Below are 27,546 nucleotides of genomic sequence, written 5' to 3'. Positions count from 1 at the left end.
GCACTCACCTACATCAGGACCTGCAGTGAGCCTCCGAGCGTCCTAAACAAACTTAAATTTCACATGAATCATTTCAAACATGTGTCTTCGAGTCCTGGGGATGTAAATGCTGACAGCTAACCCCAGCTAGCTGCCCGCCAGTCTGTTGACATGTGTATGAAAGGATTTATGGGATCGGTGCGGCTGCAGCAGTAAAACAGGCGCTGTACCAGTCCGTCTTGGTGAAGAGGGAGCTGAGCCAGAAGGCAAAGCTCTCCATTTACTGGTCGGTCTACGTTCCAACCCTCACCTATGGTCACGAACTCTGGGTCATGACCGAAAGAACGAGGTCTCGGATACAAGCGGCCGAAATGAGCTTCCTCCGTAGGGTGGCCAGGCTCAGCCTTAGAGATAGGGCAGTGATTGTCAACCACTGTGCCGCGGCACACCAGTGTGCCGTGACAGATCGTCAGGTGTGCCGTGAGAAAATTTCCAATTTCACTTAATTGGTCCAAAAAAATATTATTTAGCTGCCGCAAATAATTTTCCATTGTTGAGCGTCAGAGCCTGTAATATAGTGGCTGGCCTAGTAGTTTCCTATAGAACAGGTCTGCACCTTGTTCTGCTATTAAACAAACTAAACGGCCGTATGTTATTGATCGTACACGACAGCTTGTAATTTCTGGGTCGCGTCTACAACTCTTTCCGCCCCGATGCGATGCACACAGGAGAGCACACAGTGGACAGAGAGAGCGGCGAAAAATATGTCGCGTGCTTTTCACAATGGGATTTGCTGCTTTAAGCTATCACTATTTTAAGCTATGAGCTCTCATGTTTAAAGCCCAACAGTTAAGGTATTTGTAGGTCAAGACAAACATCCAACAGGCTGCAGCCTGGCGCTCCATCAATGACGTTTCTGACGTTTCTGAGGCTCTGGAAATATTCTTCCAAAAGCCCGAAAAACACACTCAAGTGACAAAGCCTGCTCACTTTGTGGTCATCATTAAAATAAATGAACACTATGTTTCCTTTAAGTCAGTATTTATCAAACTGGGGCATATTACAGGTGGGGCGCAAGAGGAAATGCTGATTTTACCGTACGCCGTTAATAGGTCACATGCGCATGTACGACTCGCCGATTCTTGTCCTTTCGCCAAAAGCCGATCTTTATGAGATCTCCGTGAGGTTGTCTTTTCTGCTGTTGCGTCGCTCAACATGGAGCATGAATTGAGAACGGCTGTATCAAATCTACCTCGTTTTAAAAAGAGTTGTAGAGGAAAGCAGCTCACTGCAGCCACTATTAATGATACAACGTTATGCTCACACATCTGCACTCATTCTGTTTTGCAAAAAAATAGCTTGTTGTTTTCCACAATAAGCTATTTAGTTGTAACTAAATATTAGTTATTTTTTGCACGGACATACTTTATTTTCATTTTTCTAACCAAGTGATAACGCATTTGTTTTTGTCTGATGGAGCAATCTGGTTTAATTGAAAGTGATTTCAATGTTCTATTATTTATAAAAGCACAGATGGAGTCACTAGTACTGTGAAGTAGTACTGTGAGGTGCCACGATGTAGTATGTCCGTCAGTCGCTCCCCCCCCCCTAAAGCTGTAAACCTAGGGGAAACACTGAATACTGTGACATTCTGTAACTTTTTGGGTTGTTGGTGTGCCGCGGGATTTTTTTATTGTAGAAAATGTGCCGCGGCTCAAAAAAGGTTGAAAAACACTGAGATAGGGTAAGGAGCTCAGACATCAGGGGGGAGCTTGGAGTCGAGTCGCTGCTCCTTCGTGTCGAAAGGAGTCAGCTGAGGTGGTTCGGGCATCTAGTCAGGATGCCTCCTGGACGCCTCCCATTAGAGGTCTTCCAGGCACGTCCAACTGGTAGGAGACCCCGGGAAAGACCGAGGACACGCTGGAGGGATTATATCTCCCGGCTGGCCTTGGAACGCCTCGGGATCTCCCAGAATGAGCTGGAAAGTGTTGTGGGTGAGAAGGAAGCCTGGGTCGGCCTGCTGAACCTGCTGCCACCACGACCCGACCCCGGATAAGCGGCTGATAATGGATGGAGGATTTATGTTTATTTGGAAAGCTTTGTGAGGCGCACGTTTGTTTTCTGGTCCCCGTGTTTCACATATTTTACAATGGAGGTGACGTGGGCAAAATTCAAATTTGGGCAATTGTTACTTTAAGACCCAAACAAAAAATAAATACAATTATATATATATATATATATATATATAGATATAATCTGTAATATATATATATATATATATATATATATATATATATATATATATATATATATGTCTATATATATATATCTATATATATATAGACATATATATATACATCATGATTTTCCAAGATACTTAGCCCCAAATCTTTCCCGCAGGCTGTACCTGAGGTGTATGAACGTTAGTAAGAGTCCTGATCGGCAGGTGGCAACTTGCATGCTAGCCCCTGCCATCAGTGTATGAATGGGTGAATGATGACATGTAGTGTTAAAGAAGTAGTTGGAAGGCTAGAAAAGCCTTGTCTGGTTTTTTTTTTAGAACAAAAAAAGTAAAAAAGAAAATAATCAAGATTATTTATTGAATCGATATTTCGGACGCCCCTAATAAATTGATCCCCTTATGACATTTCACTTTCATGAATTTTCCACTTCCAGTCCTGAGATTCTGATTGGAGCAACACCCAGTCCAGCTGTCCAATCCAGTAGAAGCAATCAAGACCACCTGTGATAAATAGCTGGGCAGCTGGGATTTTCAACAACTCACACTGTGTCCCTGTTTGTGTGAGAAAAGCCTGATGGTTGTCGTGAGGCTTCTGGACATCGAGAATTGAGGCGAGCTGTGTCGTAACGGCGCACATAAACAAAAAATGCATGCAGTCAAACCACAGCTTTGCTGTGAATGGAGCGTAAGGTGAAAGAGAGTGAGAGAAAATGAGGCGCTGTAAAAACAATCACTGAAGTTTAGAGGCAAACTGGCAGCTGCCTGTGATGTTCCGGTGATCGAGCTCACAGGTGATAAGTCCTGAGGAGACCTCTAATCAGGCAGCATTAGTGAAAACACCTGTGTGGGCGTTCAGAGGGCATGGAGGGCTTTCTTGGATCTGGACGGGTGTGTCATCGATCTCTCTCTGTCAGGCGGTGGAACATAGTTCTGCACCGGTGCGTCAGTTTAGAAGGACACTGAATATTACCCCATAGACCTTTTCACAGAAGACATCTTATAGGAGAAGCACAGGTGCAAATAGAACAAACTAAAGCCTGAATTCCATTTAGCTGCTTCAGTGACTCTTGTGAAAAAGGGCTTGTTGCATATGTTTTTACAGACGACTGCAGGGGGGCTATGGCTCAGTGTCATCCTTCAATCAAAAGGATCGGAGGTTCTGTTTTCATGTCTGTGGACCATTTTGTTTACGTGTTTGAAAAGTGCTGTGTAATTAAAGTGCATCATTATAGTCTGAACATAACTAAGAACATGTGGGCATGATGCATTTGAAAAGCACTGCAATAGAAATGCAGGGCTGTCAAGTTTTCAAGACAGGTAAGAGTGACAACCCCCCCCCCCCCCCCCCGGCCGTGCCTCCGCCCATGCCGTATGGCCACAGACCAGCCCCCCTCCCCCCCATATTATTATTAGCTTTATTTTCATTGGTTGCTGGATTACATTTCACCCAGATACAACAGATACGTTTTTCTTATTGGCAATTCGTGTAGCCCATTTCTTTTTTTTGATTGGCTGATGAGTGGCACCTCGCGACACAGCTCCAGGGGATTCGGGGGAGACGTGCTTGATTCCTCCATGGTGAGGGCAGCGCGACCAGGTCATGTTTGTGCGCTGCGGCACATTAAATAGCCTAGAGTTTTTTTTCAGCGTGAGGAATACGATGTGTGGCGGGAGGGCGTGACTTAAGACCGAAATGCGTGACAGTCACGCTCAATGCGTGACACTTGAGAGCCCTGAAAATGCTATGATGCTAACGTAACGCTACTAAATTAAGATCTGACCATTTCTGTACATGCATAAGGTCTTTTCAAAATAAACTTCTGTATTCAGAGAAAGCAACTTTGGTCCAGGCAACAAAACTACATAGTTAGGTTCGGGAAAAGATTCAGCTGTGAAAGCCATGGCGCATCAGGCGCAGCTTTCAAGCTATTACTGTGCTAACAAGGTTATTGGATGCAGATTAAATAACCTGTAACTCCACAATCCCCAGAGAGGAGTATGTTCAGGCAGCCAGTCTGTGCATGCACATGCAGCACATACATCATGTGAAAATGCAGCGTTCCCCGCTGAGAATTTCTCAAAAAGCCCCTGTTTTATTCAGGGGTTCTGTCCCAGCAGTCCCCGTGGGGTTCAGCTCAATCTAGTTTACTCCGCCAGCTCTGGTGGACAGCTGAGAGCGACCGGGGAGCTCAAAGCCGCTCCGATTTGCCGGCAGATGTGAAAAATTCATGATCTCATCTGCATAAGTCAATCTATTCTCGACGCGTTCCGCAGCACGTTCTAAAAATATACACACTCTGTGCCTTTTACTGTAGGTGCTAAAAAAGAAAAGACATCCTTGAGAAAATGACTATTAATCAATAAACGATTACATCGCTTACATTGTCTTCATTCCATGAGTTCACGTTATGTTCGGTAGCAATGTGTACAGGTTTCTTCTGATGTTTATGCATTTTTGTTCCACCCTCGAGATCACAAACAAGTCAGTAACTCCCAACTCGTAAGAGAACAGACCTCCACAGTGGTGCCATTAGCATGCCGGAGCAATTACAGTATGTGTGTATGCGCACGTTTGTGTGATGTTTGTTATTGGAATCCCATTGGCGGTGATGCGGTTTGCAGACTAAGGGAATTTGTTTTCTACCATTTCAACTAAGTGCTTCTTAATGGTGGGACGGTCTCGGTACCATCCAACCTCCTCTCCTCCACCAGCTCTCTCTCTCTCTCTCTCTCTCTTGTTCCTATTCGGGGGGTCAAACACAATCGCGAAGAGGGAATGGTGTCTCCATTTACTGGGTTCTGACTGGCAGCTGTGGCCTACACTCGCTTTGCAGGGGGAGATTCCACGCCTGCCCGCAGATGGCGTGCTAGCTAGGAACACACACAAAGGCGTTTATGTTCATTGCACTATTCTCTGAATCACAGAGGGCGTACAAACCAAATGATACTGTGAAAGATCAAAAAGACGAGTAAACCAACCTCCACTATTCATGGACTACTTAATTTCCTTTGTGCAAGCCCTGTAAAGAAACTAGTGATGCATTAATTGCATGATAAAGGAACAAAGGTTGAATATCCTGTAAACTATTTGATTTGGCGATGGATTTGATTAGAGGGCACACAAAAAACGCGACAAATGAAAGGCTGATGGTGTTGAGTCTGCTCCATCAGGTTGGCCTCCACCTTCCAGTAAATGTTTGACTGAATGAATTAAACGAGCCTCTTGCTGGTTGAATGTGGTGTCCTCAGTGATCTGTTAAAAAATGGGGATGAATAAACGGCACGAAGCAACAGTGTGTGGGAGTGCATTCAAATTGAGCTGTAGCTCAACACCTACATGTCTGCATAAGCAGAATTAACAGCACGCCTAACTCTAACCGACAGCGTTTATGATGAGGGCATCCAAATTCTCCTCTGCAGCCCCCTCTCTCAATCCATCTCCAATACACTGATACATTACGAGAGATTCATTTGTAGTTTGTGTTGTAAATATAGTCATTTTGGGGTATTAAAATATCTTATTCATGTTTTTCTTGAGGACGTCACCAACCAGTCGGTCATTCCAGGAAGACCCAGAACCACTGCAGACCACTGAACCACTCTCAGCACCCTAGTGAGTCCCCCAGTTGAGTTAGGAAGCTCCTCTCTCTCACACACAAAAACACACACACACACACACACACACACACACACACACACACACACAGCTGTTAACACATCTTTGCATCATCGCTCAGAAATCAAGAAAGAGACGTCTGAATGAGAAATATTAATTCTAAACGGTTTAAAGTTGGTGACATAATACAGTGTGTGAGTGTGCAGATTGTTTATCTCCTGAATGTGCAATGCATGTTGCAAACTGTGTCCTAATGTTTCATATATATTATTCAAATCTGACGCTGTATGGCATCTTAAATCTTTATATAGTCAATAGTCATATATATTAGTCAACCAAGGATCACTGCCATAGAGCCCCAGCGCTAGCTAGCTAGCATAAAAGGTATTTAAACACATTAAAAACACAACATTTCTGGACACCTCTTTGCTTCTACCATGTCATCACTTTGCCCCTTTTGCTGGAATATTATGCTATTTTATTGCATCATAAGATTCACATCTTTTTCACAATCATCAAATCACTGCGACCAGTGACCAGGTCAAACAGCTGTTTTTGTCAACGGAGTCTGATGGCTTTGAAGAGAGCGGTTGAACGGATGCAGTTCCCCGTCAGAAAGGGCTGTTTGACTGCGAGGTAAAGCAACTTTTGACCAAAAAAAGTACCACCCTGAAGTAAAAGTGTACGCTATATTTAGAATAGTGTACCCACTGTACCTTGCCGTCAAACTGCAGCCCTTTCCGGCTGGGAACGGTTTACGTTATGTCACTCATCGTTATTTATTTATTTAACATTCTACCAAATCTCAGATTGGTTAGTTTGTATTATTGCGTAACTATTAAATACAAAATACCGGGGCGTCCACATCAGTACATGCTGTACATGCTGGATGTATTTATTGATGTATTTACCAAAGTCATGATCAGAAACCTACATCAGGTCACGTGATAGTACGCATTTAACACATGTTAACCCATCAAAGTTTAAATGTTTGGATTTATATACACGAGGAGACATCACTGGAAAGCTACAAAATAATTTAAAAAAGTAAACAAACAAAAACAGGACCCGCCCTTTAAGTACCTTTTAATTTAGAAGTGAAGTGGCCTATTGCATCAGAAGAAATATGACATTTTTGATCAGTTCTTTGACAATTCAATGAACAAAACACAGTGTAGCCTGTGGCACAGCTGCACAACTGTTCCTCAGTTTTCAGGAAGCTCATCTGGCTCTGAGCGCCCCACAGCAGCCATCGCAAGAGCAGCACAAAATATCCAGAGCGACACACAACACACCCCAAAGTGCTTGGCGACAGCTTTCTGCGAATTGCCCCGAGAGCTCAAGATGGGATAAATTAGGTGGACAAATTTGGCACCATGTGCCACCTGAGGGCGCCTCGCTGCTGGATCATGATTTGCGCCTGTTGATGAGTCTGATTACAGCCAAGAAATGCACTTTGTCTCCACTAATGCTTTCCTTTTTGGACGGGGCCCAGATTCCTCAGCGATCTGCGGGTCTGTGAATCTAACCGACTGATTATCACCACACCATCAGCAAGAAATACTGTCTCCGCATTCTCCAGTCGGTTTTATCTACAGCGGTATCGCCGTGGAAGCGCTTTTCATCTCCCCCCGGTACCTTTGAACGCTCTGAAAATTGAAGTGTCATCTCACTGTATTTGTAACACAGGGAGCCTCAGACGGAATATTACCCCAAACGTCACTGAAGATATCGCTTGCCGCCGCTGCTTTATTGTCTCACTATTGGGCTCAGCCATCTCCCGCCCAGAGAGTCTTGTTCCGGATGTCCTCCCTGCATTGTCATACCTTCAACCTCCCAGACAACAAGGGAAATCTTGTTGAATGGCTTCTTCTTTTTTTTAATGGAATGTATTCTTCTCGTTTTGCTTCACCGATTTGGCAAGGTGGGGAATAACAGATGACAGTGTGAGCTTATTACAGGTCAAACAGCAAAGTGCCTCTTCTGCACGTCTCTAGCAGGCAAGACAAAAGCCTTTTATGGTCTTTGAACACGACCCATTGCCGTGAAGATAAGTCACGCCAACTAGTAGTAAAAAGTAATAGTAAAAAACACATCTTCCAGTTTGGGTCATGCTAAAGACGGTGCATATTCCCACACGTGCACTGATACGTACGCTGATAGGTTCTGAGGTCACTTCTCTGCATGTTGTCTCGTTCAGCTCGGTGCTCCATGTTTTCCCTTTTGTTTCTTTCATATCGTCCATGGTCAGTGCTTTTCCGGTTTTATTTTGCTGCCCCTTCTCTCTTCACTTCCTGCCTTTATTATGTTTTGATGGTCTGCCCCGCCCCCAACTAGTTTCACCTGTCGACCCCTGCTCACTTGTTCCCACTTCCCCGACCAGTCATATACTACACATACAGTTGGGTTCTGTTTGGAGTTCCAGTTTTCCTTCCATCTGGCCGCCTCTTCAAACCTGTACAGTGGGGTAGTTAATTACACCTGTTTATCCTGCAATAACGTGTACAAATGGCTGCTGTGAAAAGGACCTATGTTGCAGAATACTTGTTATATTTGTATGACTCTTGGTGATTGCAAAGGTGTGTTCAAGCCGATTAGATTTTTTTATTTATTTTTATTATTTGACCTGAAGTCAAAATAGGGAGCAGCATAAGTCAAAATACTTGACTCCCCATGAGTCAGTGTGGAAAGCAGCTCACCATCACTGAACATGGGAATGCTGCGTGGGGAATCCTTGATGATGTTATGCTTGCGGCTGCCAGATTGCGCCGCAGCTGCTGGTAAACCTGGATCTGAGAGACTGGAAATGAGACAACCTGCCAAGACGCATGAATCTGGGAGTAACGGAGGGAGCTGTAAAAAAAGTTGAGGAACACGAGGAGAAACCCAAATACTACAGAAAACCAAATACCACCCCAACCAAATACATTGTACTTGCCACTCGGGGTTGAGGGATCTTTATAAAGTCAGGGTGGAGAAATGTAGGGTTTAAAGGTATGCTACTTGCCCAGAGGCAGACAGTGGTAAAACCAAGTTAGCTGTCGCATTTAGCGGGTAAGTCCGATATTTCCCCTGAGGAGGCAGTGAGGAACAAAGTGGAGGGAAAATCTGACTTATATTCAAACATGTTGCTACAGATCTTCGGATGTTTAGCATGTAACTGCTTGCCAAATGTTCCCCATCTACAAGGTGAGTATGCCAATGAATCCGAATCCCCACTGTGAGATGATGACAACTGTCTTATAATGAGTAACATCATATGTGTGGACGTTTCGTCTTTTGGCATCTCAGTCCCCATGGGGTCCTATCTCCATGGTGTCCCCATTGAAGGTGTGTGTGCGTTGTCAGAAGCTCTTCATATGCCTTTCAATCACAGCAGTGGGTTTGGAGATCTCAACACAGGTGTGAGGTTGGGGAACAAAAGGCCTGAGGGTGCGTGTGTGTGTGTGCGTGTGTGTGTGTGCGTGTGTGTGTGTGTGTGTGTGTGTGTGTGCACCTTTCTGTCTCATTCAATCTCTCTTTCACTCACACTTTACATAAACCAACCCATTTTGTGTATATATATATATATATATATATATATATATATAGAAATATTTATTAATAACATCTGAATGGACAATGTACACCGTCTGCCTTAAGTTCATAATCCATCTTGTGTTTACACTTTGATTAGTATCTCACAACAGAAGAGAGATTTCAAAGAATGACTCGAAAGGAAAATGATGCATGCACTGTACCCTATAAACACAGACTTTATCATTGTTATTTGTGACAGTGTCCAATACGAAGACATAAACAATACTGGCATTAGTCTGAATTTCACAAAAAACAAACACTGGCTTTATTAAAACAATCGCAGGGTGTGGTCTCAACGAATAGCATTCAGCACTGTTCAAGGGAGATTGTGTGGTCATTTCATGGCAAGGGGACGACAGGAAAGTCAAAAACAACCAGCCAGTCATTCCTCTTAACAAACATTGAAATGATTGATCTGATAATACTTCAAATTTATAACAAAACCTCCACAATAATATTCCATTTTAGTGTATGTTTACTACCTCCTGATTGAGCGGTGAATAGGGCTGGGTATAATTTTATACCAATATGGTTCTTCCGCCAGTGTGTACATCGACCTTAAATACACTTCTTTTCTTTAATTTAAGGGTTCATATTCATCATCATCAAATATAATGTTCAAGTTTTCATAAACCAGAATTATCCTCTAACTCAGAACACGTTTACATACACACAAATACTCCACTTTGACACAGGTCATGTGTACAGCATACTTTGTTTATCAAATTCAGAATTAGGCCTTGTTCCCAATGTTTGCTTTTCCGATTAAGAAATATGGGATATATGGCGCATTCAGAATATGCGTCTCAATTGGGGTTTTTACGGCAGTTTGTGACACACAACCTCAGCTCAGTCTGTTGTACACAAATCGACAGTTTGCAAAAGGAAACGCCCAAAACTTCTGGTCCGACGGGAAAATACACATTGAAACATTTTGAAAGACTTGGATATTCACAAATATCGCAACGCCAAACTCTTCAAGGAGGTGAACGCCATTGATTACGTTTATCGTAGTATGCGCGGCTAAATGTAAACGAGAAAAGTTATTTTCAGGAGCCATGTAAGCAGCTTAGTAAAAATTCTGTCTTTTTACAAAGTAAGGGCAAAACCTGGAATATTTTGTGCACGTAAACAGTCACTGAGAAGCAGTTGCCCAGAAGAACACGCCCCTTTCACCGCCACCACCAACACCTGTGTTTCCTTCATTTCGACCACACCCTGTTGACAAAGTATGACAATTTTAACATGCAGTAAATAAAACACCCTTTTACGTTCCCTGCTTTACACATTCTTGGAGCAAATCCTCTTCACTAAACATCTTTGCAGGAAGCGTTCTGTGAGAAAGTCGCCCATAAAGGTAAAACTAAGGCTTCTACTAAAGAAATCCTGCAGCATGAAACAACTGATAGAAGAGAGCTGAACCTTTGTCAATCGGAACAGTGTCATTTCTAACTCTTACTGCATCTACGAAAGCTCATCACTCACACGAATCAACCACAAGTTACAGCTTCACACGTCGGCCTAGAAACGAATGATTTTTGGTCCACAAACGATTTGTTACAAAAGCTCAAACCTGTTAATCTCATCCTGTTTGTGCTGTCAGCAAAAGCTCAAACATGACAAATGAAAGCACTGTGGATCAGTTGGAATGTAGTCAAAGTGATATTTTTTTGTTTTGGTTGTGAAGACACAAGAGGGAAGTAAGAAGTGGGGGTTAGCGTTCGCGGCGGTCTGAGCGCACTAAAGCCTGGTTCAGTCTAATGCAGTGGTTCTCAAACTTGTTTTGTCACGCCCCACTTTGGAGGGAGAACGGACAAACAAAATTGTAACAAAATGGTCCATGCTGACTTTTTATTGAAATAACTTTTTGTGACTCCTCCATCCGTGCTTTTTCAAATAATAGAAAATTGCAATCACTTTCAAGTAAACCGGATGGCTCCATCAGTCAAAAACAAATAAAATGTGCAATCACTTTGTTAGAACAATGCAAATAAAGTTATATCTGTGAAAAGAAATTACCAATATTTGGCAAAAAAAAAAAGATAATAACTATGGATGTAATACCTTGCCCCTCTAGTGGGCTCCACAGTTTGAGAACCACTGGTCTAATGACACGCCGGCTTGAGTTATGGCTGTTAGCTGATGCTTCTACTGGAGTCGCTTGTTAGTCACTATATCTTTTAACATTTCAGTAGGACTATCTGCAGGTCCATCATCTTCTTCGCTCTACCACCCTGTGTGTGTGTGTGTGTGTGTGTGTGTGTGTGTGTGTGTGTGTGTGTGTGTGTGTGTGTGTGTGTGTGTGTGTGTGTGTGTGTGGTCATGGCGATGGTGGGGTCTTCAGGGAATTGGTGGATCCTCCTTGGCTTGCACTCCCCGTCGCTCCCTGTCCGACCCACTGGACCACAACGAAGAGGAAAGAGGGATGGAGAGAAAGACGATCTGGTTAGATGCAAACAGAAGCCAAACAAAACTAAAGGTTTTATTTTTAATCTAAATTGTATGTAACTTATTATTCTTCAGTTAATGAACAAAAGACGCACACCTCATAGAGGACCATCACCATCACAATTGACCATTCACCAAGCTACTTTGTCAACTATATTTGCACATATGCATTCACTCACTGGCACCTTAAATATCCCATCACCATAGTTATATTTTGCAGTGAAAATGTTCTTAGAAGAGAAGCCAAATGTTGAGCTCCATGATATCCACTGGATTTTAGATTTGTCCGTTTTTAAGAGACGCAAACTGAAGCTCCTCAGAGAATGTCTTCAAAATGGAAATCTAATGCCTTATTTATTCATATGATACAAAATACTATGAATGTGTTGCATCTAAAACATGAGAATTCCTCCTCTGGGGACACAAAGTGGGGCAAGGCGACATTTTGACAAAAGCTAGGGGGTCACAAAATCACAGGAATGATCATAGGACGAATACAAACAATGAAAAAGCAATATCAAATGTAATATATTCTTGACCGAAGCGGTGGACAACCAATCACTTTGGTTACTTTAATCACTTCAACTGGTACATTATGAATGCATTAATTTTATTCTGTCTGTATATATATATATATATATATATATATATATATATATATATATATATATATATATATATATATATATATATTATTATTGCTAGATTCTTCACTGTTTGTATTACTTGTTTTTTATTTGACTATGTGTGTCTTGTGTGCACTTTACCCGTCTGCTGATGTAATCCTGCAATTTCCCCACGGCGGGACTAATAAAGGAATATCTCATCTTATCTTATTAAAGCAATGTGATTGGTTCACACCAGTACTATAATAACCCATGACCGTACATAAGAAGTGGTCATCGTGTTGTCACCCATCGGTTTGCAGACTGCCGTTATGAAGCCTGGAGTTCTCCACATATGAGCTCACCGTTGGCTTGCAAACACATTAACCACGCTTCACGAGAGCGCCCCCTGCAGTGTGCATCTCGTATTAGTCAACGGCTCGTTCCTGTGACGAAGTGGAATTAATGTGAGCTTTCTGCATTCCTTGTTTCCTTTGCTTTCCGCTCAATAGCATCAGAACTACCTCGAAACGACTTTGGGGGATTCCAGAGAATCATCTTCTTGTTGGTCCTAGTGTGTGTGTGTGTGTGTGTGTGTGTGTGTTTTAGTGCTACACAAGTGGCCCTAGAGACGGCGCGAGAGCTCTAGCTTCATCGTCGTTGGCGATAGCAGGCTCACTGACCTCCCACCAACACCGCAGCTCCTCCGGTCGACAGTGTGACGGCTAACACTTAATTTACGTTAACACACGCCGAGGGGCAAATTCACAATGGAATGGATCGCGACCGATGGTAGCAGGGTAAATTGCGCACCATTGAAATCTGCTTTTTATTTGAGATTTTTATCAAATGTCTGCAGTAATTGAGTGCGTGCGCTCCCCATTAAGACAGGCGCTGTGTGCATTTACGCATATTTAAATATCTTATATTTGACATGCAGGGGAGCTTTATTCATTACATTTTTGATACGACAAAACTTGCAAGTTTGAGCGGACAGTTTGTATAAATGCACTTCAGTTGCCACCTACTCTGAAGACGCTAGGAACGTGCAATAGTGTGTGCATTTGGCACGAAATCTTGCACTTATTACCTCATTTGAATATGTGCTGATATCACAAGAGCACCAAGACGTGAGAAGAATCCAGGTAACAAGATGCAACTGTCTTAGTTTCCCTTTGCTCCTCTCACTCACACCTACACACGAGTGAATTGAAAATATGTGGAAGACATATTCTGAAAGAAGACTTGAACTGCCCTCAAACTGCCCTGGCTGTTGTTGAACTACTGTGTATTCCATGAAAATTAAACAGATTGCTTGATGCAAAGCACCTCAGGGCACAAATAACAAATCTGCGTTCTATTGGTCCGAAAAGTAAAAGCAATAGTAACGAACAAATTTCATCCTCAACCTGTATCTTGTTATTTTTTTCTCAGAGGAGTTATATTGTGTTTTGAAGTGCAAGGTCCACAATGCTCTGAAGAGTCACAATGCAGTGTGATGCCTGAAGAGAGCAAGCTGCAAACTTCCTCATATCCAACATCGAAAAAAGCTCTCACTTCTTTCAAGCTCTTGTTTTTTACCTAGAAAAGCCGTGGTGTATCTTTTTTTTAAGGTTCTCTATACAGAGCATTAATATAGCAGCAAACAACTATTTGTTATGTTAAGATTCATTTGTCTACCTGAGCGGAGAATGATGTCATTCTGTGTGTTCGAGCTTCTCTGTTACTTTGTTATAAAGTGGGGCCGGTCTCGAATGCCTTTTAGTGCATGTGTGTGCCAGGCTGCACTGACAAGTAAAGCCAGTGAGGAAGGGCCTTTAACCTGCGTTCCTTCTAATGGCCTTCAGGGACAACTCCGGTTGCAAAAAGACGTCTGGTTGTATAGAAGTCTGGTTGTATAGAAGTCTATGAGAAAATGACTCAGTAAACATTGTAAACATGAGTTTATGTCTCAATCTCTAGTTTTAAGTCTTCTTCAATACAGCATTATGTTTTATTTAGTAAATTATGGTCCATTTAGAGTCAACCATTAAGGAGGGTATGCTTTAGGGCGGAGCTAGCTTGTGATTGACAGGTCCCAACCATTACCAGTGCCGTATACTTCTACGTCACTCCTCCGCAATCCAATGGTAACTTCACTGGTTGCAAACTACCAAGATGGCGACGGCCAAAATGCCAAACTTGAGACTTCAAAACGGTGGTTCACGAACCAATGGGTGACGACTACCTCACCTTCTCAAATCTTATACACAGTCGATGGTGTGTGTGCCCCACTGGCTAGCTAATCACAGGCTGGTGTGATCCAAACATGTGGAAGAATAGTATATGATATATAAGCACAAACCTAATCCTTCTGTTCTGAATTCTGAAAATGGAGTAGTAGTAGTAGTTTTTTTTAAATCACAAGGGATCTCGTGGAACCTGAGCTCAAATGTCTCTGTTAAATGAAATACTTGTCACAGCCATCATTCTAAAGCGTCGGTATCACTTAGGAAAAGCAGCACGCAGAGGTTAATAAGTCATCTGAATGGTAAAGCAATCGAAATAGATACTCATTAGACGTTAGCTGGCCTGATTTTAGATGGAAATGTCATTAGGGCGGCTGAGGAAAGTATGACACGTTCATTAAAGATGGAATAATACTCCTCATAATGAGCATCACCAGACCTCTGGTCGAAAATAATGATGTCTACAGAGGGTTTGTGTCAACGGTCCTCATGACGACCTCCGTTAAACAGCTAACAAGCTAATGCTACATCTCTTCGTAGAGCTGAAGACCCGTATGAGCCGGCGGATGGTTCATAACCATCTGCCGGCTCATACATATATGTTACCATAGCTGATGATGGGCTTCACACAGCAGTCCATTCTGAAGCGTTTTATCTTCTGACTCCTTCAGTTGAATACAAATAGATTTATCTTTGGCAACTCAACATGAATTTACATGAATCAGTCCAGCATCTGTTTGGGTTTTATTTTTAATTGTTGTAATGAGTGTGGGCAGGGGATTCAGAAATAGAAAACAGCTCAGTGAATGTCTGTCTCTCTCTCTCGCTCTCTCTCTTTCTTTCGCTCTCTCTCTCTCTCTAAGCTAAGTGCCTCTGTGTGGCAATCCCAGAAAAACAAGTCAAGTATACAGAGGGTTATGCAGTATTTCTCTTATGTAATTGTTTATTTTTTCTGGACCTACAAATTGAAATACACAACGTGGCAACGTGAAGTACGAGACTCATTTAGGAGTCTCTTCATTATTGTTTCTGGGTTTTCTTTTCTCTTTTGAATGAAGACGCTTTAGCTTTTGTTCTCTCTTCTGTACTCTACTCCCCTTTTGTGTATTTATTCTATAAACATTCCAACACAAGTATATTTTTGCTTGAGTCTGAGGGACCAGGCCACTGATTTCTTATGATTAATAATCAAACCCATTACATCGAAGGCTCTTCACATCCGGGTGATCTGATTGTTTTTTATTCATCAACAGTGAACTCTATATACCAAATTTTAAGTCATGCCAGTGTCCGTTGGTTGATTTTCTATTGAAGACTAACCACCATGGGATTGTTATATTTGTTTCTTAGTGACATTTTTTGACTATTATTGGATGGATTGGATGCAGGGCCGGATATTCAGGACATTTCACATATTTTTATACAGCGCAATCACCGGGTCAAATGTTTTCATTTGGCCAATACTTTGTTTTATGACTCAGCCTCAACTGTACTTTGTGTTAATCAGCAAATGATACATGCTGACATGCTAAATCTGCTAAACATCAGCATGTTAGCATTGTTATCATGAGCATGTTAGCATTAGCATTGAACTCAAAGCGCTGGTGTACCATTATAATAAAAGGTACACGTGTGAGATTTTCTTCAGATGTGTAAATATCAGTATATATGTTACTGGTTAAGAGTAAATGAAGATGACACACAGCAAAAATGAAAAGGTTTCAGGTCTGCCTCGAAAAAATGTACTTTCAGGGTGATTATTTCTTTGATGCAGCTGTAAGGTCCAACACTAACCTAAATTATAGCACAATATGTGAACATTCTCTCTGCAAAGGTTGACTTTGATAAAGTGAAGCAGAACAAAGTTAGAGAGGGTTTAGTACGGAGAAAATGTAGGCAAGGTCTCAAAAATTTGCGCACATTTGCGCACATCTGTAACATTTGAATTTTGTCATGTACCAAACCATATATTTCACTTGTATATTACTTATAGTGTTCAATACATCCAAATACAGCAGTTTGGGGCCTTTTTTTCTCATAAAACAAGCTATAATTTACAGTTTTATATAATCCGCTAGGGGGGATTTGTTTTGAATTGGTTATTTCGAAACCACAGATTAAAACATTCATAGGAATGTATTTTACCAATACAAAAGCAGCCGATACCTCTATGAGTGGGTGCCAGTGTGCAATGGGTTTCCGTGGGTATGTCAGCATCTCGTTCCAATGGTCTCGTCCGAGGCTCTCCGCCTCGTTGCCCACCCTGCACACCCCGATCACTTCATTATGTCCGACCCTGCAGGACAGAAAGATCAACACATGGAGTTGCATCAGTAATGTACTGTGGATGAAATACATTTACATAGGTCAGAAAATGTTCCCTTTTTATGAAATGCAACCCTCTGATGCACAAGACATTCAAGACCTTTTAATGCACAACATGGGTCATACACGTGTTCATTTTCAATATTATAGATACATAGCTGAATGTTTCTTTCTAATGTATTTTCCACAAAATTGTATCATCACCGAAGATTTTAAGAAATAATTAAAAAATAATGCATTATAAGTCATAATATAAATTGTCCTGTCACACTATGCAGAGGAAGACATAGTTTCAAATTAATCTAACAAATTTACAGACATGGGTCAAATACATTTTGCTCTGAAGAAGCACAACATAATCATGCTGGTTTCAATTGCCGTTTGTATAGTCCAAATTGATGACAAAACAATACATTTAATACTTAGGATGGTTCGTTTATGAGTTCATAAGTGAATACATGTATTTAGTGTGGTGCCCCCACATTTAAACACATTGTCTTGGATGCCTCTATGGTTGATAAAACATGATAAAGGCCCTAAGGGGTGCCCTTCCAACAAAGAAAACACTCCACAGAGCCTAAAATAACCAACCAACCAAAACAAACAAACAAATGCAATGCTGTGCCAGAAAGGCTGCCCTTTTTGCTAGAAAACTCACTGGTGCCCCACTGCATGCAGAAGTCACAGCCCCGGTCATGAAACCAAAAAACAACCAACCAAAAACTAGACAACCAACCAACCAAAGTCCCCCCACCCCTCCCACAAAAAAAAAGGCATACATTGAAAAAAAAAAAAAATTTTAAAACATTGTCCACTATCCTGTGTGTTTCCAATCCTTTTCCCCACCTAACAAAGATACTGTACGTAGATAACTCACTAACCGATCATAGTCCATGACAGCTATGAGCAGGCTGATCTGGTCGATGTTCTCAGGAGGAACATCAAACACAATGGCTTCATTGTACACGGGGTTCAGAGTGTTACGCTTGGTTGACGTCTTCCTCTTCTTTAGCCTCCGGCCTTCACACATCAGGGACACTTTCACATACGGATCTGGAAAGAGGTAGCACGTGGCAAATTCATTGAGGATGCAAAACATGTCTTGGCATGGAAAGCCATGAAACAAAATACTACATTGATTAAGCACTTGAATAATTTGTGTGTACATCTGACTCCAACACATCTCAGTGGAATGACTGCTTTGTCAGTCCGCACTCACCTGAAGCTCCTGTGATGTCCATGGCTTTGAGATTTCTGGCTTTGATCATGGTGATGGTGAGCCTGCCAGCCGTGGGGAGATAGCACAACGAGAACATCAGCTCTCCTAGGTCCACATTGTCCTGTAAAGAAATAAAATGCATTCATATATTAATACAGTTTGTTCTCCTGTTATCAATATTTTAAATACCGGAAGTGATGTCTCTTCTTTTAATGGTGGTCTATGAAAAACATTTTTTTTTTGGGGCTGCAGGGGACTTTATAGTTGCAGCATAGTTGGCCACTGGAATAGGCTGAAACTGACAACAGCAAAAGGTTCTGCGGGGCCGTACCCTCATGCATATACATGTGCACATACAAATAACTAATGATCCCCTTGCAAAAACAGTGCTCCATAGCACTACCGGTGGTCAAAAAGAGGAACTAAACCAGGGCTGCATGATGTTGAAGGGGTCTTGTAATATGTGACACATATTGGGATATGAACAAAAATGAATTTTCACCCTGAATTTTGTAATTTTTTAAAGTTAAATGCATCAATCTGGTGCACTGACATGTTGTGCTCCAGTAAACAATTAAACAAACACATTGCTTGTATAGGTCTAAATGGTGATGACAGCAAAAAAGTCACACCAACAAAGCATGGTCAACGAGAAGGGGTTCGTATCGGCGACATCGCCAAGAAGCCCATCCATCCACGCAGGGAGAGAGAGCGCTTACAGTCCATGGCCCCGGGACTAAGTGGGGCATTTTCTACCTGGGCCTTCTGTGCTGTCTGATATTGTATACATAAATATGCGCATGACGGGATGCTGCGTCATTAACGGACAATGCATGTAGTCCACATCAACAAGAACCAGTTACATTTAGTCATAACAAAACATGACAAAACAATCCAACAAAACTGATGCCCTAAAACACAGCACACTCAATCTACGAGCCACGATCAGAAGGAACAATATTAACTACCGTAAAATTTGCCACCACACTCACCCGAAGAGGCGCAATGGAAAACAGGTTTGACGGCGAGGGAACCACTGCCTCCCCCTCCACCTCTACAGTGCTAGACTCTGCGGTGCAGAACCAATCGGGGTGGCGGGGTGAGAGGCGTAGCAGCCAGCTCCCCGACAACCACCGAGGGTATTGGGACCAGCCTCGGCTCGATGCCCGACGCGGGAAGCAACAACAGCGCCGTGGCTTGTTACCAAGTCCGTTTCTCCTCCTCCTTCAGCCATTGAGTGTTAAAAAAAATACACCAAGCAAAACACTAAACATGTCATAACTTCTCTCATGTTTCAGCCTGAACTCTTCTGACTACTACTGAGTTCTGCTAGCAGATAGGTAGCTTTCTATTGACACAAGTCACGCTGGCCCACTGACCAATCACAGCGCATGTTATTGCTCACGTTGGCCCACTGACCAATCACAGCGCATGGTAGTGCTGACGCTTGCATGCGCTGGCACGTCAAAGAATTCGCCCAGCATGTCAAACTAAAGATCTGATTGGTTGAAGACTATGACAATCACGACAACGTCCCCATGTACTTTTATCTGCAAAAGTCAGCTTGAAGTCGCTCTGCTTCCACAGAGACATAGGAGGTGAAATCTGATTGAATAAGAGCAGAGCAACAGAGGAAGACAGGAGCTGTGCTATGAGAAAATAAGCTAATAGGGAAAAATAATTATAATACATGTAGTGTATTTGTGAAAAACAATTAAATTATAAAATAGCTATAACTTTGTGATTTAGGCTAGCAGAGAAGGCTTAGCTGGCCCTGACGGCCCACCACTGGGGCCCATAGACATCTTCAGCCCCCAACCTTTCCAAGCCCAACTGAATCTGCTGCCGGTGCGCCGTGACGGGGAAATGCACTCGTGGTGGAGAGGATCCTCCCAAAATGGGAGACCGTCCCTGACCCACCAAGTTGAATCCCCCAGGCATAAACGCACCCAAATCCGTTGAGAAGTGTAGAAGAATATAAACGATTCATTCAGCTGTGATGGGTCTGCCTCGACTGCAGGTGATTCATGGGGAACACTAGATGAGTCATTAGTCATGGAGAATGTTTTCCTTTTGTGTTTGTGTAAATTTGCCGACGTAGCACTTCCTCAGATGAGGCTCTTGTATATACGTTCATCGCAGTGTCGATGCTGAACAACGCATCGTGCAGCACTACATTGAGCTCATTAACTTTACATACAAGCTGAAATAGATATCGGCTACACAGCTCAAGAAAAATCAAGCATTTTCCCTTCCTTCAAAATTCCAGCTGATGCCAAACGTAGACAGAGTCTCATTTAGCATAAAAGACAACTACTTAGCTTGCAAGTAAGCAAAGATTTGGTAAGGGTAACGGTTGAGTCAAATCCCCAAACATTAATGGGTAGATTCAACAGAAGGCACATTATAACATGTTACACAAGTCTTTGCACCTCAGATATGGATCATGCCTGTGACACCTCCGGTAGAAAGAAAAAAAAACATGGAATCATTTTTAATCACATCTGCAACATGCCGCAACAGCATGACTCACGAGCATGTTTTTCTATCAAAGGAATGTCATATCTTGATAATTTAAATGATACACAAGCTGGTTTTGGATATTTGTTGCATCTCTAAATCAGTTATTGGATAAACTTGTGGTGTCTGCCGTCAGGTTTAAATTACTCCCTTCTTCCTGTGAGAATACCCCTGCTTTCACAACTTAGCCACGGTGATGCATAAGCCAAGCTCTTTTCCCAATTAACACATCTGAAAATAACGTGCGATGGTGTTGGAGCGAGTGCTGCGTTCATGAGATAATGGTCCAGAAAAGGTTTCTTTGAGGGGAAACTCTGATCTCAAGTTGTACGCTTTCTCCCACACATTGGGCTGACACAGACCTCCCTGTTACATAATCTTAAATAAGAGCAAACATTTTACTACATTTTTGGAGGGCTCACTCCAATGTTCCCAGTGTCCTACGTTCCCCAGATTTAGGAGGCTCACAAAGGGAACATAAACATGTTCTCTCACAAGGTCCTATGTTGTCGAGGTTCTTCGTTCCACAAACTCATTCCCAAGTAGTCACATACAAATGCTTGGTCAGGACCCCTTGGCGTCACTTTTAAACTCACTGGGTAACCTTTGGTGTCACTTAGGTTGAGGAAAAGATAGCGGTTTGGATTGAAAGAAGCAAGTGTATGTGTTAGAATAGAATATTGTACTGGGAAACATTGGACCCTCGGAACATAGGAGCTTGGAAATATGGTATATGAACTGTACTTGTATAGCTCTTTTCTAGCTCTTTTCTATCATCAGTCTCAAAGCACTTTAACATTGCTTGTCATCATTCACACCCTGATGGGCAGGAGCTACCATGCAAGGTGCCCATCAGGACTAACTAACGTTCAAGCAACATTCATACATCGTAGGCACAGCTACGGCAGCCATTTGGGGTTAAGTGTCTTGCCCCAAGGAATCATAGACATGGACTAGCGGAGCCGGGGATCAAACCGCCGATCCTCTGATTGAAGGACAACCTTGCTCTACCACTGAGACCTAGTCGTCTATAGGGCCCTAGGAACATAGAAGCTTTAATATAGATCCTATGAACATAGGACCTTGGAAATATAAGACCATGGGAACATAGATATGGCCACAATTTTGGATACTTCATCACTCTGGGAAAATTACAGCTGGCAGATGTGGTTCCAGCTTTTTAAGTATTTGCAAATAAAAGTAATGCAATGTACCGATAGCTCTACTATTATAACAAAAACTCTCTCTTGCTACTCTGAATTCAGCTGCTTTATATTTCAATGGACACAGTTGCCAAGCAGGTTAACTCAACTATCGGATGTGTTTTAAAAGCATTTTGTCCACTCAGTGATGAATACACAGGGCGTTCGGGATTTTGTAATTTATCTTTGTCAAAAGCCAATTAGATAGAAAGCCTAGTTAAAGGTCACTGCTGCTTGAACTGGAAAATCATTGTATCCCTTTGACATCGATATTTACTCTTTCTGATGCTGATTAAGATTCATTCGAGTCAGTTTATATGGGCAGCCACACACACACACACACACACACACACACACACACACACACACACACACACACACACACACACACACACACATTAGGATGCTACTGCTCTGGGTCTTCTGCTGAAAATCAAATTGAACAAATTGAGTTGATTCATCATCATCAGATGTCAGCATATACACGCCTGCAAGCGTTGAATAGCACATATGCACACAGAAGCAGAGTTGTCCAGGATCTGTGACATTCTGACGAGGTGATTCATCACACAAGCTGCTGAGGCAGAATCCACCATCGTCACTGTCGTCTCCCAGGTGAAACACAGGTATGATTTTTTTTTTGGCAGAAGCACAGGAACTCTCACACACTGACAATCGCAAACCGGCAGACACTCCCACAAGCCGGCAGCAACCCCTTCAGCCCTTCAGCTGATAATGTGATATCCTCCTCCCATCGCACACGCTCATGCAGCACACTTAAGTTTTCAGACTGTACAGTGCCGCTCACTTTCGCTCCTCCTCTGAGCACTCAAATCAAGCCTGCGGTCAGGATTATGGTCACTTGTGCTCGGCCAATGGAATTAGAAAGGTGCTCGTAAGCGCTCCAATAAAGCAGAGAGAGAGTGTGGACAGTCCATCTTCTCCAATTATAACACAAGCACCTTCTCTCCCTGAGGGGCAGTGAGGCTTTATCTATGAGCCTCTCTGCTGCTGTGCCTTTAATGATCACAGGCTCAGTCTAGCTCGATCTCGAAGTCTTTCTCAATCGTTTTTCTCCCTTTTTTCCTCCTCCACTAAAAGTGTGTTGTGTTTAAAAGGCACAATGAGAAGGATTTGCTTGTTGCAACTTGTAAATGAAGCTGGCCCCTCTTCCCCGGCTCAACGCAGGTCAGTGTGCTCGCCAGCAAATTAAAGGCAACCTCGGATTCACTTTAGTTTTGGGACACGCTTTGGCCGGTTGGTGTTTCACTCCGTATATATGGGCTTTTTCCCCCCCGCCATTATCGTAGCTTCTTCTTAAATGCTTACAATCTGGCAGAAGGGATTTTTATATGATGCCCAGAAATGTTTTATTATATATATATATATATATATATATATATATATATATATATATATATATATATATATACTGTATGTTATATATTTTACAATGATGGACTGATGATGGATAAATTAATTAGTCATTCCTGTTATGCAGTAACACTTCTGCCTAATGTCTTTCTCATTATATAAGAATAGTGGCTTGTTTAAGTATCTCAAATAATATTCCTCAATGCTGTAATGGTTTATTTTCTTCTGTAGACCTAACAGCGTGGAAGATAACACAGTTGAAAGCTACATTAGCTATAGCTCTGAGGGATCCATATTTAGCTAGCTAACTCTCTACATAAACAGAACTTGTATAACTATTTTAAATGTGTTTTTAAATGATTTTGATAGGACCCACTTTCTTCATGATTTAACCACAGTTTCACATGAGTGAAAAGTTATTCTCACGCTACTTTAATCCTTTGAGTTCCCTCCAAAACAATTTTGTCACTTCCCGAAAATGGTCTCAATGGAATTGTTGTCTTTTTGGGGGGAAATGAGAAAATACTAACTAGCAAGGCGGAAAATGACTTCAGGGGCATACAGTAAATGATGAAAATGGTAAAAAAAAAAAAAAAAGATATTACTATATTTTTATTATTATATATATTATCTATATTGTGACACTCATAGTTGTTGTAGAGGTTTGTTACTTTTCACTGGGGACAAGGTAAAACTTCACCAAAATAAAGGGCAGTCAAGTAAAAAAAAAAAAAGTATTTCTAAATTGCATGGTTCTATGATGAAGAAGACCATAATCTATCGTTAATGTAATTTTAAATATGCCCTGCGATAGTCTGGCCACCTGTCCATATGAATGTGTCAGTGACACATTTTATGGAAACATTATTTTTTCGATTAATCGATGAATCGGATAAAAAAATGTTTTTATCAAAAAAGCGTTAATTTCCAACCCTTTATTCAAAAACAGAAGTGACAGTGCAAAACATCTTCAGAAAGTGCACAAACAGGTTGCTCCTTGAACATCCCTGAGCTGGTAATTAAAACAACAAAATGGACTAACACTAAAAACATACACATCTATGCTTTACATCTGCCAAATGTGAGCCCTTTTTACTGTAATTGATCCCTCCAGAGGCTGCATTTAGCATGCCCTGCTTTATCAATATGTATGAAATACTGGGACAGAGGGAAGCTGTACTGCTCCATATAGAGCGTCCTCTTCCTTAAACTCTTTCATTCTGGGTCTCTTATGACCACGACGTCACGTTGTTGGCTAAGCCCAACTACGTGATTTGCTTCATTCTACTTTAAGTAAAAAAAAAAAAAAACCTGCAGCCAGATCCGCCGGTGTGCCGGTTTAACGTTAACGAGTGACAGCGTGAACTGAACCAGACCGGGGGGTGACGGCATGTTTCATCACGTTACGTTTTTTTACAAGCAAGACTGAACTGTAACGGAATATAACGTAACTTTAACGACAATACACAACCCAAACACGTTAGCTAGCGCGATAGCAAGCTGACTAGCTTCCATTAAAAACAAGTTTGAGGAACATGAAGACGATGATTGGCCAAGACTCGACTTGTCAAAGATCTTCTATTTTTGAGAACATCACAACCTCAGCTTTTCTCGTGTCTCACTCCAATCTCAGAAACGCTGGCCGGCCAGTTGCTCTGCTCCGCTCTTTTTTTCTTCTCCGCGACTTATTGCCCGGCGTAATAATCGCGCGACACAACGAATCGATAATGAAATTCGTTGCCAACACTTTTGATAATCGATTTTTATCGATTCGTTGTTGCAGCCCTACTCCAATCCCAAACTGAGATAAACCTGATGACATCACTACGACATCATCAGGGTTATTTTTTCAAAAGTGATAAAACTCCATTCAGACAGTATGTACAATTAAAGTATATTTGCGTTAACAGTCGTTAACGCAAAGAACGTACCTCGAGTACATTGTAGGCAATTTGCTTTTTCTCAATTAAACAACTTGTGTTATTTAATATAGATTTGACATGAGACACCAGCAGTCTTTAATGTTACAGCAGCTCGATAGGTTTCCTTGACTTTGTGTTTCCATTTGTAATGCATTTCTACAGCATAAAAGCAGCAATTCTTCGAAGGCTCCTGTGAAAACCTCGGAGGCATACAATAACTCAATGCAACTGCAAAGCATAAACTTACATGTAGGTATATCATCACCTCTTTATTCTACACAGCTGAATGCATGGTTATCTTTTTGATTTAAAACTCCAATAAGCCACGAGTTGTTTGCTCTTACTCTTTGCCAGTTGTAACGATGTTGACATACCTGTTCCTATAGTGTGGAGAATAATTGTTCTGCTCCCACATCTGTCACTGAATGTGTGAAATGTTATTCTTAGCCTAGTTTATGCACTTGTGATACTAATGTTCTCATTGCAGGGACGTATCCATGGCAAACTAGTTCCAGGTCCGTTTTGTTTAATTTGATCTACTCTTAACTTTCGGTAAGGAAAGTTAGCTGAACCTTATATTGTGTTTTTGCCTTCTTTTCGGGGGGTAAAATGAATAGAGAAGGAAATAATTTTGGGGTTAGGTCTCAGTGTATAAGATGTAAAAGGAAGGGATACCCTCATATGGCATTTATAATATTTTACTGAATTACAATGTTGGCAAGATCTAAATACTATACTTCTATGTATATCATGTATAATACCGTTGGTGGTCTAAATAAAACACTAGTTGTAATCACTTCCCAATATTTTTTTTCTCCTTTAATGATGATGTTCGCATAACAAAAGAGCCAACGTTAGTTGAGTACTAAAAATGCATGGCATGAGAGTTTGTTCAGCTCACTTAAACATCGGAGATCCCGTTACACAGATTACCAATTATCAACAGTACAATATACAGTATCTGCCTGGCTGAACATGGTGGAAGTAAATAAATCAGTGCTGAGGCTGAACTTGAGCTGTATGGATGAATATACCCTGGCAGAATTAGGTTACATATCCGTCATAACTCTCAGTACAGAGAGTCTCAGTCTCATAGTGAGACAGATACACGCAGAACTGGTAGCTGATTTGTAGACGAGTACACGCAAGACATGAGACCGAATATGTTGCCGATTTCGACGCAAACTTTAAAGTCTACCTCTCATGTTGCAAGTGGCGCACCTCATCAATTAAACTGCCCTCTCTGTGGCTTTATATGCTGATCTGTACTTTTGTATTTAAAGTATGGAAGGAAAGAGTGATTGCGTATCAAAAGTTGCCCTCAAACAAATATGCTCTCTGATCCAAAACATAGCATTTCATTAAATTAATACCACATTCATTCAGAAATGCCAGTGTAATTTAAGGAGACCATTGTTTTCAAACCAGGACCCCTCGTACGTTTTCAATCAGGATGGGGGACAATGGACCCATTATCGCTGAAAGATAATTAGACTTGTCAGAGTGTGGAAAAATCCCAGGTGTAAATGATCAAATTAATGACGGCTGAAATCCGTTTAGCTGTTTTGATTTCATCGTGCCGGTACTGTGCACGCTGCGCGCCGTCACTGGGACGCTTGAGTTTAAGGGAGCCATCGTTAGCGTAATTAGTACCACCTGCGCTCTTCCTACTTTTGACAAGTCAGACTTCTGGGAAAAAGGTCCGTTATGTCATCGCTTTCAGCACACCTACCCGCGCACATCAGCACCTAGGACAGCGACTCAGCAGGCAAAGAAAATGATGCCTTGCCTCCCGAGATCCAACAAAACACAGTTTATTTGAAAACTGTGAAAACACTAAGAGAAAAAGAAACATGGCGGAGTAAGCCAGAGGAAGTAATGGTATTACCAACACGCTAATAGGATGACATTGATGACACAAACAAAAGAACACAAACAAAAGAAAATGCTGTAAGCCAACCAATCCCAGTAATAAGGAGCTGCCACGGACTCCGTTGACCCATAAGCATCAGAAGAATCATATATCTCATTTAGTCCCTGAGGACACATGGGAGGACAAGTGCTTGTTATACGTTACCATTTGCCATTGTTGGGAAATGGGAACCTCCTTTACTGAATTAACCACACACACACACACATACACACACACGCTGACCCCATTTATCAAGGCCCGAATTACAGGCAAACTAGACTGCAGTCAATAGTATTGACTGACCCTGTAGGAGCGGCGGGTGACGGCGTCTTTGAGCTCTTCAATGTCTTTGTCTCCGAACAATCTACAGCCAAG

General features: G+C 41.9%; 1 protein-coding gene across 1 annotated transcript in view; it reads right to left on the bottom strand.

Moving 5' to 3' along the window:
- Positions 1–11,736: 11,736 nt before the first annotated feature.
- The window catches only part of syt9b (synaptotagmin IXb), a gene marked incomplete at its 3' end in the record, with an annotated part of 42,993 nt that continues 27,183 nt past the window's right edge, over positions 11,737–27,546 (bottom strand). Inside the window, exons 5-8 of the mRNA XM_079223483.1 lie at positions 18,242–18,362; positions 17,904–18,075; positions 16,864–16,993; positions 11,737–11,814 (exon numbers count right to left, since the gene is read on the bottom strand). Coding sequence (XP_079079609.1) covers positions 11,737–11,814; positions 16,864–16,993; positions 17,904–18,075; positions 18,242–18,362 — 501 coding nt within the window. The remainder of the gene's footprint in view (positions 11,815–16,863; positions 16,994–17,903; positions 18,076–18,241; positions 18,363–27,546) is intronic.

This window comes from Taurulus bubalis (assembly GCF_910589615.1).
Source record: "Taurulus bubalis genome assembly, chromosome: 9".
Taxonomy (NCBI): Eukaryota; Metazoa; Chordata; class Actinopteri; order Perciformes; family Cottidae; genus Taurulus; species Taurulus bubalis.
Note: the sequence above shows the minus strand (reverse complement) of the source record. Positions and strands in the feature narration are given on the sequence as shown.